The sequence below is a fragment of the Manduca sexta genome, chromosome 12 (genome assembly GCF_014839805.1).
Source record: "Manduca sexta isolate Smith_Timp_Sample1 chromosome 12, JHU_Msex_v1.0, whole genome shotgun sequence".
Classification (NCBI taxonomy): domain Eukaryota; kingdom Metazoa; phylum Arthropoda; class Insecta; order Lepidoptera; family Sphingidae; genus Manduca; species Manduca sexta.
In genome coordinates this window covers 8,830,456-8,844,568 of record NC_051126.1, presented here as the reverse complement: position 1 = coordinate 8,844,568, position 14,113 = coordinate 8,830,456, and the positions used below count along the sequence as shown (strand labels likewise).

General features: G+C 32.7%; 1 protein-coding gene across 3 annotated transcripts; it reads right to left on the bottom strand.

The window, feature by feature from the left end:
* Nucleotides 1–1,629: 1,629 nt before the first annotated feature.
* LOC115452891 (sorting nexin-8) lies at nt 1,630–8,116 on the bottom strand. Of its 3 annotated transcripts, none has more exons than XM_030181510.2 (8): nt 7,986–8,116; nt 7,672–7,805; nt 7,128–7,361; nt 6,746–6,971; nt 6,341–6,446; nt 5,959–6,097; nt 5,544–5,784; nt 1,630–5,345 (listed from the first exon to the last, which is right to left on the bottom strand). In XM_030181510.2, exons 3-8 carry the CDS (start codon nt 7,334–7,336, stop codon nt 5,217–5,219), a joined length of 1,050 nt encoding a protein of 349 aa, XP_030037370.1. In that variant the 5' UTR covers nt 7,337–7,361; nt 7,672–7,805; nt 7,986–8,116; the 3' UTR covers nt 1,630–5,216. The 3 variants fall into 3 exon arrangements, with proteins under 3 accessions (XP_030037370.1, XP_030037372.1, XP_030037371.1); XM_030181512.2 differs by having other exon boundaries at nt 8,012–8,076; XM_030181511.2 differs by having other exon boundaries at nt 7,965–8,073.
* Nucleotides 8,117–14,113: the final 5,997 nt, after the last annotated feature.

Sequence of the window (14,113 nt, the reverse complement as noted above, 5' to 3'; positions counted from 1 at the left end):
TAAAATTGAGATATATTAATAAAGAAAAATATAAATTTTATAAAAATAAATGACAATGACTAACTTTAATTATGTTGTATAATTAGGTACCTTTCAGTGTGAACAACTTTAGTCTAGATTTTGGGTCAATGATGATAATAATTGATACTGACACCTCTTCAATATTGGACACACTGTTCTGTGGCATATATCTCTCTTTGAGCAATTGCAATTTTGTGTAACACTGCAAGAGCCACAATAGTAGTCTTCACATTGCCAAATTTAAGATATGCCATGAAACAGGCATTGAAAATGCTGTTTCCACACACCAAAGTTCTTGTTGCAATATCCGGGAGTTATGAGTGCTGCTTTGCCATCTAACAATATCTCTGATCTGAAGATTAGCATCACAATTCACCTACAACAAACCTTTAAATTTTACCTGAACAACAAGATTGAGGAAATAATATCCTTTTCTATATAGTGTTAGTGTAGAAAATACAACCAATTATAGATGGGCAGTCTTTTACATGGTGAAATTCCAACCTTAACAAGGGTTCCTCTGAAAAGAAGTGGGGCATAATTATAATCTGCAGCATGTAATACGAGCGCACGCTCCACTTTGCTACATACATACCACTGGTAGTGGCTTTAGATAATCCATAGAGGTGTCCAACATCTTACATCTATTAAGAAAACGAACCTAAAAGTAGCTCATCATTAGGTATACGTATTTACCGAAGTCTGTATAAATATGGAATAGAATTAACTTACCTCATGACGATCCCAACATGTCAATGCAGTTTATTAATACTTGCAATTCTGGTGATCTGCCACAACCTATACGGTGAAACAGCAACTCTTCGCGGACTATCAGTCACTTATAAATGCAGCCGTATGTTTGGAAAAATAATACCGTTTACGGAATTCATAATTATCCAGAGAAAACGGATCTAATTTCTGACGAGACATTTTTCTACCTAAAGCAGCCTAGCTTGCATTTTTAATACGTAACTAAATAAAATTATTTCTTGAAACGAAAATGATCGAAATGTTGTTTACTTCTAAGTACAGACTGACTTTGGCAACAAGCGTCAAACACGAAACAGCTGACCGACGTCAGCCATTTTTGCTATCGAACGCTTAACATAGGTGTAAAGACGGGGGTTAGGCTCGATAAATTAAAGCATCTTTATCGGAGACTTTTAGCGCAATTGAACCATTATGAATACCAATTTTTTACATGCCTCCGATAACGCCCAGATAAACTTCCGATAATTCTGATAGTTTTATTATGAATAAGACCGTTAATGTATTACTTTTTATGAAATATACAGTGTATATAAATGTAGTAAAAATTATCAAAAAAAAAAAATACTTAGTTAAAATTTTGTCATCAAGGATTCAACGGAAATTTTGTTTATATATTTTTGTACTTTACTTTGCATTTTTGGTAAAAAATATAATAAATGGAGTCATCTACCCTACCGGATAAATATTTTTTTTTAAATAAAAAAAAATGTGAGTGCTATTCACACACGGCAAAGTGAAACTACTGAAAAAAAGCCTTCGAGAGAGGGAGATGGATATATACTTTGTATTAGGATAAATGTAAAGGTTTAGTATATTCGCATAATAGCAAAATATATCTACTTGCAAAATTAGTTTATTGGTGAGATTAAAATATTCTTATAAATAAAAATACACACAATACAACACGCTTACTTCATACTAGAGCTTTGTAATAAACAGGCGCAAACACATGTATTAAACATATACCGCCTTATTACAAAAAGATAGGTTAGTACTGGGTTTAAACCAAGACTAAAAAGTCTAGGTTTGTTACGGTATTAAAGTTAGTACTCGGACTAAAATTCATTCTTATTACAAATCCAAGACCAACCGAGGATTAACTAGTACCGAAGATAGTCCCTGATTAATTAATATCCACAGAGTATAAGCAAAAAATTTGCGTAATCCATTGATTCATTCACTCCGCGTTTGACGCACCGTTCCTTTTAACACAAGTATGTATAAAACGAAGGGTAAAATGTTTATTAAAATGTGATTTAGATAATGATGATGATGCTAAATATACATATACTATTTTGCTATTTAAATATATCTTAAAGCTGAATAATTTAAAATGGCTTAGTTTTGTTTTAATTCACTGTTGACTTGTTAAGCTAGCGTACAATGGAATGAAGTGTGCGGCGCGCATATTTGAACATTATCAAAATGTTTACATTTCGGTTTATTTATGATTTTGATCATAAAGAAACGTTGTTCTTTTAAAACAATTTAGGCACGGCAACAGCATCACAAGTGTAATTGTTTTTGTTGTGGAATCACGTACGTTACGTATATTTTAGTTATACCAATTAAATATGGAGCAATAAATCAAAACAAACGAGGCGAATATTGGACTTTTCAAGAAAAGGTTAGTTAAAAGCAATCATCTTGGTTATGAGCAGTGTAATAAATTAAAATGTTATTCAATTAATACAAATTTCCTTCTTAATCCAAGAAACTTTAACTTATTTCCGAGTCGGTTTACATATTAGATAATAAATCAACCAAGACGAGTACCAATATGTTAAGATGGAAAGAATGAAAAAAAACAAATAAGTGAGTAAATTTTGCTGTTTTTGTAATGAATATTTAGTTACCATGACTTATGTAAAAACGACTCACTAACGAAAACTACGGGGTCTATTGAACCGCAGATTTGTTCCTAACATTTTTAAATCTTCTAAATCCATTAAATTAATCAAATTGATTTCCATTTTTTCTATTTTAGTTTATATTTGGTTCTCTAAACACAATTATCAACTTTGAAATTTGATGTTTCGAGGTTAGTGCTGGAGTTAAACTAGGGGTCACGGCGGTTTAACTTTAGTACCACAGATAGTCCTCGGACTAGCGATAAACTCGGTTTTGTAATACCATTTTTCTTAGTCCATAATTTAAACCTGGAATTAAACCCGGTACTATAGTTAGTCTTCGTTTTGTAATAAGGCGGTGTATGTATGTTGCTTGAAAAACAATAAAATACTCAATAGCTTAGTTATAAAATTATGACCTTACCTAGAGTACTAATGGAAGTTTAATAGTAAACTTAACATTTATAAACATCTAAATAACGTTTGAACTTTATAAAATCTACAAGATATAATATAGGGGATAACTCGATGCATATTATTGTCCTCTAAAGACAGAAAGAAATTAAACTCTTGAATAAACATTAAAAAAAAAAAACAAAAAATACCTGCTCAGTTGATCCCTCGTTCGTGTTACACTCTGTATATTTCAATGGCTGAATATAATTCTATATTATTACAAATAAATGGTTGTAATAATGTATGGTTTTGTAGGTAACTACTTTTTTTCCATTTGTCACTAATATCTAAAGCAGGGATGGCGAACCTTTATTGGTTCACGTGCCTTTATTTATTAATTAAAATATAGCCTGTAACGTGCCATCCAGGACCGATTTTATCTATCTGAGTGCCCATTTTTAGCAACTTTTTTATGACCCTGCTATTTTTTTTTAATCGGGGCTCGGTAAAGTGGCTTCACCACCTGATGTTAAACGAAGTTAGGCCCAAAGAAAGATACATATACACTGTTTGGTATATTAATCGCGTGCCCGAATTATTTCGTCACGTGCTGGCACGCGTGCCATTGGTTCGCCATCCCTGACCCAATGTATCAAAATAATATCTAAATATTATGACGTGTGTTTATATATGTTACGGACGATCTTTATATTTCAAGCATTCTATATAGTACATAGGCAATGTACAGAATAGCTGGGTCGTGTGAGCAATTTATAAAATAGCATGAATATTATTGTTCTTTCCATACTTTATCTAGGGTATATCTCTTTATCACCGGCGAAAATTAAAGTAAAGTAAAGTTTACATATTAAAGTAAATTTCGTCTGTATTTATCAATTTCATGTAATTATAAAATGACCGACAAATACAACACGTTAATATTAAGGTGTTTTACTTTTGGGATATTGAGTAATTCCGTGGAAGTCGCTGGCGAACGCCAAAAATAAATGTTTAAGCATAAAACATTCCCTGCTCTCGTCTTTTACACACATTTCCAACTGCGTGTTCAGTATTGTAGGTATAGATTACCTGGGCAAAGTGTAAAATAAATAATATTTCATACATTACCTAACGTTTTAGGTATTTACATTGATTATATAAAATACCGGATTATAGATTGTCGGTATCGTATACATCTTATATTTGCTATATCCAGGTCAACTAATAAGCCAAAATATGTTATAATCAGGTCAGTAGTTTCAGATATACGCAGCTACATACTAGTATTAATAGTATATAACAAAACATTACCCTAAACATGCAGATAACATACTAACATTATGAATAAAAAAATATATACTGTGATGGCTAATGATATCCGGTCAGATCCATCAATATAAGAATAATACTTCTAACAAGAGGAAAGCCCTGTTTACATCATAACAGTCCTTAATAATTTAGTAATTTGGGTATAATTTTGATTGTAATGCATGATCTACTATGATTCAGCGTCTCGCAGATAGCCCAACCTTACGTTACATAGACATAAGACTAATAATTAAGTTCGTTGTAAAAACAATTGTTATTAATTGACTTCTTATATTAACATTGTTACTTTAGACCTACTTGATATTTGTTTGTAAAATTTAATTGTTACATAATACAATAATATTATAAGTAGCTTTATTTCACCAGCTAGGGAATAATCCTAATATTATGCAGGTATTATAAGTATTTCTCTATATCGAGACCATTCTCTTGATACATTTTCGCTAGTCCTACTAATCTTAGTTTGGCCTTGAAGACCGACAAAAATTATTCTGTATATACATATATTATGTTATATACAGTAATTTGTATAACAATAAAAATATGAGCAAATAAGTATTTGATTAGATTCTGATTCAGTCATATTAACGGAATGTGGAGTTCTACATGCGTTTTAGCGTTAGCTACCTGGCGACCAAGACACGTGGATAGACTTTTAATGTGCTGGGGCCACATTACCAGGTGAAAATTCACAGCGTGATATCGCGATAAAAAGCCTCGTGTTCGTTCAACGACAACGTATGTGCAATGATCCTCAAAGCAAAACTTAATGCAAAATACCGAATTGCTTCATTGAACTTATAGTAATAACACGAATTTGAACTAAATCACGCTATGACCCGCATTAAATCAACGCAGCGCTGCGTGCAGCTCGCTCCAGTGACGAGCGGCGCGCGCATGCGCGGAGGCCGCCGCGCGCGCCTCCGCTCCGAGCGCCTCCAGTGCGCTCAACGCGTATGCGCGACCCACACTCGCCTCCTGCACCAACACGCCAATTACGATCTTACTAATACATACTTATTTACTAATAAATAAGAAGTTAGTTAACATGTTTGTTAAAGTAAACTAAACGGGTGAAGACTTATTATCCTATCCTTTCTAGTCCCATATGGTATACAGTTCTATAAGTGTATAATAATTTAATATTTTAATAGATTAAGTAGGTGTGGTTGGTACCTGCAATGCACACCGCAGTGCGTACTTATGCCTGGCGCGCAGCAGCTGCGCGGCCGGGCCCGTCGCCGCCGCACCTGCTGCCGCGCGCTCCGCGTGCAGACCTCGCGTGAGCCGCGCGTACAACTCGCGTCCGCCTGCCAGCGCTTCTAAGGCTAACGCCACGCGTTCCTTCGCCTCTTCTGCTTCGCCGGCCTCAGTGCTAAGGTCCTGTTCACCAGAACAGTCACTTTTCAGGGCCAACCTATAAATAATTAATTGTTACAGTGAGCTTAGCTTTGTGATTTTCATGAATGCCCAAGTGATAAATCAGCATTTTTGTCTAATGAACTCCATTATACTAGAAGAAATACTATTGTTTGTATAGAGCTAAAAACAATATTATTCTATTCGAAGTAAGATTTGAAATGATACTAACTGCGCTGCGGTGGCGAGAGCGAGCTTGACGCGCGCCCAGCGAGGCGTGTCGCCGGCGGCGGCGGCGGGCGCGGACAGAGCTTGCAGTGCGGCACCCAATTCCCGGATGTCATTCATTTCCACTTCATAACGATTTTCCACTGAAATTAATGAAGTATATTGGTACTTACAACAATAGTTAAATGGATGTTTATTTTATAGCAATTTCCTGTAATGTTATTGCAGACAAATCTCCCAATATAGGGTAAACATCATTAGGATGTTTTTAACTTTATAATTGTAATATAAAGTGCATAATTGTTTAAGTAATGGAAGTTATAATAAGCAATTTAATCATTTCTGTAATTTTATGAACAGCATAATTATAAAAAAAGTAAGCAAACCTTTTTGAAAAATTTGTGACATCCTACTGAGTCCTAACTGTACTAAGCGTAGTTGTTCTTGTTCGGCTATAAACTTTGCTTGCATGTCCTCAGGAGTCAAGTTATCCTGAATGTGTAAAGATGGTTAAAACAATACTTTATTTTCCTTTTGCATTGGAAATGGAAATAATTAAATAAGAGGAATCACAAATACAATAACAGAGGCAGATTGAACCATTATGTGTAAACAGTAATTAATAATGAATTATTGTCTGAAGCAAACTTAGGGAATATACATCCACTTACATCATATTTATTGTAATGTCCAATTTGGATGCTTGAAACAAGAGTTAAGAAATAGATAATATACCACAAATTTGTGATATCACATGAAAAATATGTACAGAAATATTTAAAAATACATACAGAATCAATCTCCTGTGTTCCAGCTAACACAAATTCATCATGTTTAGGCTTATCTAATTTGGGAGCGATTTCACACAAGAACATCCTCAGATCTGCATCGTGACCTAGGACTGGGTGTCTCGCCATGAGTGTTAGCCAACGTTGAAGAGCAATCCGACGCCGCTGTAAGAAGTGTGGGCTACCGCCACCAACAACTACGCGTTTTGGTGGCAAGCGGCATATTGCACTAAAATCAAATTTAATCACATAGTGTATGTACCTTTAAATTCAATAAATTAATTTAATTAAAAATAGATAAGAGATTTTGCATGTACACATATCAACACATAATGTAAAATTAACACACATGTGTTATGATAAGCATACTACACAAGTAACTTACCGATAAGGATATTTTGCATATAAAATTTCATATAACTGTGCAAATTCATTATATCTTCTTGTGACTGTAGTGCCATATCGTCTAGAACTTACATAATATTCACAATGTTTCAGAATGAGGCCTTTCCTCTCTGGCACTAATTCTACAGTAATAACATCTGTAGCCTCCAAACCCTCAAAAGTCACCGATTCTATGTCCATATTTGTCATGTGACTGATAAAACTTAGTTAGATACTGAAAACATTCAAATTAAGAAAGTATAGATATTATATAGACTTTAAAATAATTATGACTAAAATTTACTTTAATCTCATAACTTCAAAATTTGTCATAATTGGAATGTAACAATGTGCATGAACAGAGCAGAGCATGTTTCTTAGTTTATAAAATTATAATGAAGCATTGTTACTATGTCTAACGTAATATATAATGAAACAAACTTCCTATATCATTTAAAAAAAAAAACTAGTTGATGTGATTGTCTAAGTCCTATTCCCCAATGAAATACTTTGCTTAAAGAATATAATATTCATAATTTAGGTACCTCTTTAGAAAAACTTGAAAACAGGTATTTTTAGTTATAGTAAATGATTTTCGACGACTGCATTTGCAAGTTGTAGATCTTCATAAGAATCAATTTCTAAGTTATAAGGGAAGGGTACTTCCACGACGGAGCAACTGTGAAAGACCAATAATATTTTGTAATTTGTAGTACTACTATACTATATCACATTGATGTAAACTTTATCATAAAATGTGGCAGCTCTAGTTTATTGGTCTCTGGTGGCAGCTAAACGTTTGAACTTTGAAGAAACAAGGAAATTAATTTGAATCTACCTAAAAAGACTAGATACGAACTGACAAATGATGAAATGATAGGTTACAGTGTAGTTTATTGTAATTGGTCTCTGGCATCTGGTTTACAGGAGGCGTATTATAGAGTGATCTGTCAAATAAAATGTCATGTTCCGTCAGACTCAGCTGTATGATACTTTGTTCTTCAACTTAGTTCGTAGTGGTGAGCGTTACAGCAACGAACCGTTATTCCAGGCGGTTTCGATTTCAATCTCTATATTAGTTCATAGTTTACTGATGAATTACTCATAAACATCTTTAACGTTCTGAATTTTCCTTTATATTAGCGTTTTTAGTAAAAATATAGGAAAAATTACATATAATAACAACATGATAGTTACTACTTATATATATATATCTAATTGTACTTAAAACATTTTTTTTTCTACAAACTAGGCAAAGCTTCGTTGACATTGTGACAAATAATAAATCTAAATCAAACATAAGAAACTACCCTATTAATCAATCTATGAAATATTTTATGTTTTAAGAAAAGAATAAAATTATAGAAATTTACATGAAACCTTCGCTTTGACTGACTATCTCGGTGGCGTAGTCCTATTGGATGCACGGTATTACACCCTTTAAATCCCAGGACAGGAAAGTGGTATTGAGTTTTTTTGTTTAATACCAATTCGCACTGTGGAATTGTGCCCGATAAATTACAATAGCCTTGCGGCCCTGTTGCATTGGACAATATGTGTGTGTATTAATGATGTAACGAATGTCATTTTTTGAACATTTGCGAATGCGAATGCGAATATCTGCTACCGACATTCGCGAATGCGAATGCGAATGTTTAGTTTTTGTTCAAATTTGGCGCCAATTTTCTATGATGATTATCTAAATTTTATTATTATCTAAGATGATAATTATCTAAACATTAAAAAGTTATGTAAAGACTGATAAAAAAATTATAGAAGAATTTTTTTTGTTTCTTTCAATTGCTTTTAATTTCTTAGTTGCTATTGTGTTACAAGTTCTAATGAGAATTACATTTTTAAGCTTTATTAAAGTAAACGAAATAATTTTGTTTATTTTTAAAGTTTAATATTCCTCTACTGAAGTTTAATTACTAACTTAAAAACATGGTAAAAATAGTTAATTAATTGGTATGTTTTAAGAAAGAGAGGTATTTTTCTTTGAGAGTATAATTGTTTGTTTGTTTGTTTAGACTATATTTATAGTTTATTGTAGAAGAATATTGTTTTAGTTTAGATTTTGATTTTATTAACCTACTATTACACACACAGTATTACGAATATTATCTCGGAAGGGGTATGCAGAGGCGCAACCAGGGCACCCACTTTTCGCCAAGTGTGTTCCGTCTAATAGTGTGACAGGGGCGAGCCTATCGCCATATCGGGCGCCAATTCCTGACTCCGGGCTGATACTGAGCAGAAAAACCCAAATATCACTTTGCCCGATCCGGGATTCGAACCCAGGACCTTAGAGCGCTGCCGTACCGCACATGCAGTAGAACTATGCCACCGAGGCAGTCTACTATTATCTTCAATTTTTTTTTTCTGATATTGACATTCGCAAAACATTCGCAGAAATTTTGCGAATGCGAATGCGAATATCCGAAAAATATGCGAATATTCGCGAATGCGAATGCGAATGCGAATATTCGTTACATCACTATTGTGTATTATACCTCTGCTTATCCCTGAAAAGGGAAAAGGCTTAATGGTATGCATGTATATGTATCACGGAAGCTAATTCTCATATTTCACTATGGACCTGATTCAAAGTAAAGTTCTTAGCAACGAGACAATATTTAATATTAAGATATATTATGGGCATGTAGTACCTTATAGGGTACGATTGTATGGCTGATTTTTCCAAACAAGTTATTCCCTTATTTTTATTATAAAAAATAGTGAGAATGTTCAATCTATTTATTGAAGTTTGATATTGAAATATCTTATACTGCAGTATGTTTAAATAGGGATAAAGTCGAAGAAAATATTTTCTTACACCCAGTTTTAATAAAATTGCATTAATCTTAGTATATTTTTTGTCTAATTGAGATTTAACTATGGATGGAAAATATATATTTAGGTACCTTATAATTTCATTAGAATTACGAGCTATATTCAGTAGATGCTTACATATAAATCTAATTGCCAATATGGTACGTATGATATTTATTTTTGGTGGGAATTATAAACAACTCACTTATTGTTTTGAAAAAGTCCTTCGATAATAAGAGATTTACGTGTCACGTAAAATGCTCCTGTTTCCAGCAATTCACCACTCCAATTTTGCCGCCGCGGTCTTTCCGTTATATTGAAATTTAACGGTATAAGCCTAGCACTATGACGTTGCCAACGGAGCTTATAGCTTCTGTAAAAGATACAAATAATTTCACGATCTTAATAAAATATCAATATCATGGATGAACCAGAATCATAATATATTATAATCAAAGCACATTTTTGTTTATCGACAGTAAAATGTATATGGACCATTATTATGTTGAGCAGTAGAAAATGTCTAGACATTTAATTCACTTACCTTCGCATTTATGTGCAAAATGGGATAAAGTAAAGTAATAGTTATAACAATAAGAAACAATTTTAATTCTATGAGTATGAAAATATTTGTGATTTAAAACATTTAATAACAATGACCAATTTAAATAAATATATCATGTAAACAAAATTCAGTAGGGTATTTGACTTTCTTTTTATTTTAAACTTTTATAAAATATGTGTATGGTATAAATTCTAAAATAGAAGAAATCATTGAAAACTGATGAAAAATCCACAAGTTATAAGCCATTAAAATTAGGTAGTAGAGGTAAGTGTCAAAAACAGAGAAGGAACGAAATATTTTCATGTGATGTCAGCGGGCATTACGATGCGTGAGAAAGAAAGAGATTTAGCGATATCTGCACTCCACGCCCGTATCTGCATATAGTAATATTTGTAAATTAAGTACTGCCTCATTTCTTATCGAATTTTAATACTGTTTTCACAGAAGGACTTCTTTTTTGTACAAATATTTATTACACACTAAAAATTCACAAAATCAAACAGTCAAATACCTGGCTCGACCTATTTGGTGATTCCTTTTTTGTTGTGTTAGTTGTATTATCCTGATGGACATAGATATAAAGAAATATTTTTTAGAAATCAATGAAATAAGAGTGAAAATGTCGGAAAATTCAATGATGACTTCGTAAGTATAAAGATTTTTTTTGTTACACCGTAATCTCCGGAAGCATAACCTAACCTAACCGATTTCAATTGAATTTTGAATATTTGATTAATTCCAGCTTGTAAGATAGGAGTATTTTAGACCCGATAGGTGGCGATATTTAGAATTAGAAATTTAGTCATTGAAAAATATGCAGAGAAGGTGGTATGTGGCAAGATCATAAAATAAAATTAGACTAGTTGATAGGCAACGCATCTGTGCATGTTTATTTAAAACAATTCATGTTTAGCTGTTATAAAAAGTTTAGAATTATAATCCAAATCAGTGCAAAAATATTGTAAAAGCGAAAAAGTAAAAGGACAAAGTCAGAAATAGTTTAATGTTCTATAAATCTTTTGCATATATACAGTGGTGATCTTAGTTGACACGAGACCTTAGGCGGATCAAAAAAAGCTTCCCGATTTAATAGTTTCATAAGTAAGGTGCTACAAACCATCCAAGGCACTGTGCAAGTTTCTGAGCGATTGCCTACTTCGGCCCCTCTCCCTACGGCCGCCACTGCCTGGATATATTATATTTAGCTCGTGGCTTTGCCCGCGTGAAAGAGTTTTCCAGGATAAAAATCGCGCTATATATTTTCCCGGGATAAAAGTAACCAATGTCCTTCCTATCTATCTTAAACTATCTCTATACCAATGTTCATCGTAATCCGTTGGGTATTTTTTGAGTTTATCGCGTTCAGGCAGGCAGATAGATGTAGCAAGGGAATTTGTTTTAAAATATATTTTTTAGAACTTTTTAAGAGTAACAATTTCGTCATATATGACTGTTGCGTAACTTTAACAGTTTTTGCAGTACATGCAACAGAAGGAATAACTTTTCCATATTTTTGCAACAACGTTTATTCAACACTAGAAGAGTTTTTTAATTTGTACCAGTACTTCCTGAGATTAGCACGATCGAACATACAAACATACTTTGTAGCTTTATAATTGTAAAAGATATAAAAAAATACCGAAGGCCATATATTTACCTCGTAGCCGAAAAAACGCAATCAAAGGACATGGGTTGCCATATTATTTTTACTGCACTTCGCAAATGTTCAGGGTGAATGAATGGAGACGTGGCTTGAATCAATATTAAAATATCAATATCAGGCCTGTGGTCCAAAAACTCTTGTGCTCCCCAAATCGATGGTGCCCAGTCACTTGCTGTCGTATTATTTCGATGGAAAATGGTGGCATCACCTAAAACATTTTTACGATTATATTTTGACAATATTTTAATTCCTGTTTATAATAATTGTTATCGGTAAAAAAACTAACATTTCCTTGTTTCCAAGGCTATTAAATGATGATCCGTAGATACCGTAACATCAAAAAATCCAGCAGCTTTTGCAACGTTTACTGCACGGCACACCAAACTCACACCACCCACTAACTTGAGGTTCTTCAAGTGAACGCTCTTAGAACCACCTCTGGCAAGAATTAAAACTCCTATTTGACTACTGCTAACAAATATGCATCTGCTAACAACATACAATACATTTAATTAAATTCACATCTTTAAACATATGTACTAAATATCTTTATCCAATATGAAAATCGTTTACGTAACTTACAGAGTCAAGATTACAAATACTTCGCTCCACATCGTCACTACAGGAATAATAATGTATTATTTAAATAAATAATATGTCTGACCGTTACGCTGTCGCATCCTGTCCAACAATGAATCATAATGTCTGAGGGATATAGAGAACGACCAATTCGGATTAAACTAGGTACTCGTAGTGTAGATCTTAAACGTGTTCTTTTATTGGTGTGAACGATTTAAAAGTAATGCATTCCATGTTTGGCGGCCCTTTCAAATGTTTTAATTACCGAAACAATCCTTATAAAATAGTCAATTTCATAATCTAGGTTACAAAATTATAATGATGTGTGCTTTAAGAGGAGATACATATAATTAACAATTTTAGTGTCATTTTCATTATGAGAATAACAGAGGAATACCCACATATTAAAAAAAAATAAGCAACCAAAGTAATGATATTGTACAAATATAATGTTTTTTTAATTATTATACATTTTTAATGGATAGGTTCTATACGATTCGCGTATCATTTTGCTATGGGTAGCGCCTTAATTTTTTATTTAACAAAAGTGTTTAACAGCAGCTAATGTTTTTTCGTAAAATAATACATTTCGCTTACGCTTAAGTTATAGAAGTATTATGTAATTCTGTTTCGTAATTTCGAATGATCAATTAATAGCCATATTATCATATCCAACAACATTATGCCGACGAAATATAAATATTTGTGGCTTATTTTGTAAGACAGCGATTATGATACTATAAATAATTTTAGGTGAGGTTTGGAAAGAACCGAAACATATTAGGCTCCGTTATTAGATAAAAAAGCGACAATGAATAAGGGAGTAAGTTAATTAACATCGGTGTTAAAATAATAATATTTTAAAAATTCTGTTAAAAGGGCGATAAAAAGCTTAATAAACTTTTTAATAGAAACAATTGAGGTAATTTCCTTCTTCTGGAGTTAGTTAAAAGGTAACACCTGCCGAAAGAAAATAAGACGAATGAGATACGTTTCAATTTCTTGTTTGACATTAAAAATAAGGTATAAATTATTATATACATAGAAGTGGAGCACAAAATATAATGCGAAAGCAAAGATAAGAAGTTAAGGAGATAAATTAATTATATAAATGACTCCTAATAATTGTCACCCGGTAGTATAGTACCCAAAAAATATTATTATGACCACTAGTTACGTAAAAAGCTTCTGTCTAGTCTCCACTTTCCAAACTCTAAACGGATTAAGGTCAAAGACGTCAATATCCTGAATTCAGAATATTATTTTCATTTATTCGGAAAACTTATTGTTATACATTTATTCTGATAAAATTGTCATTATCTGATAAAAAAAAAAACGTTTTTCGTAA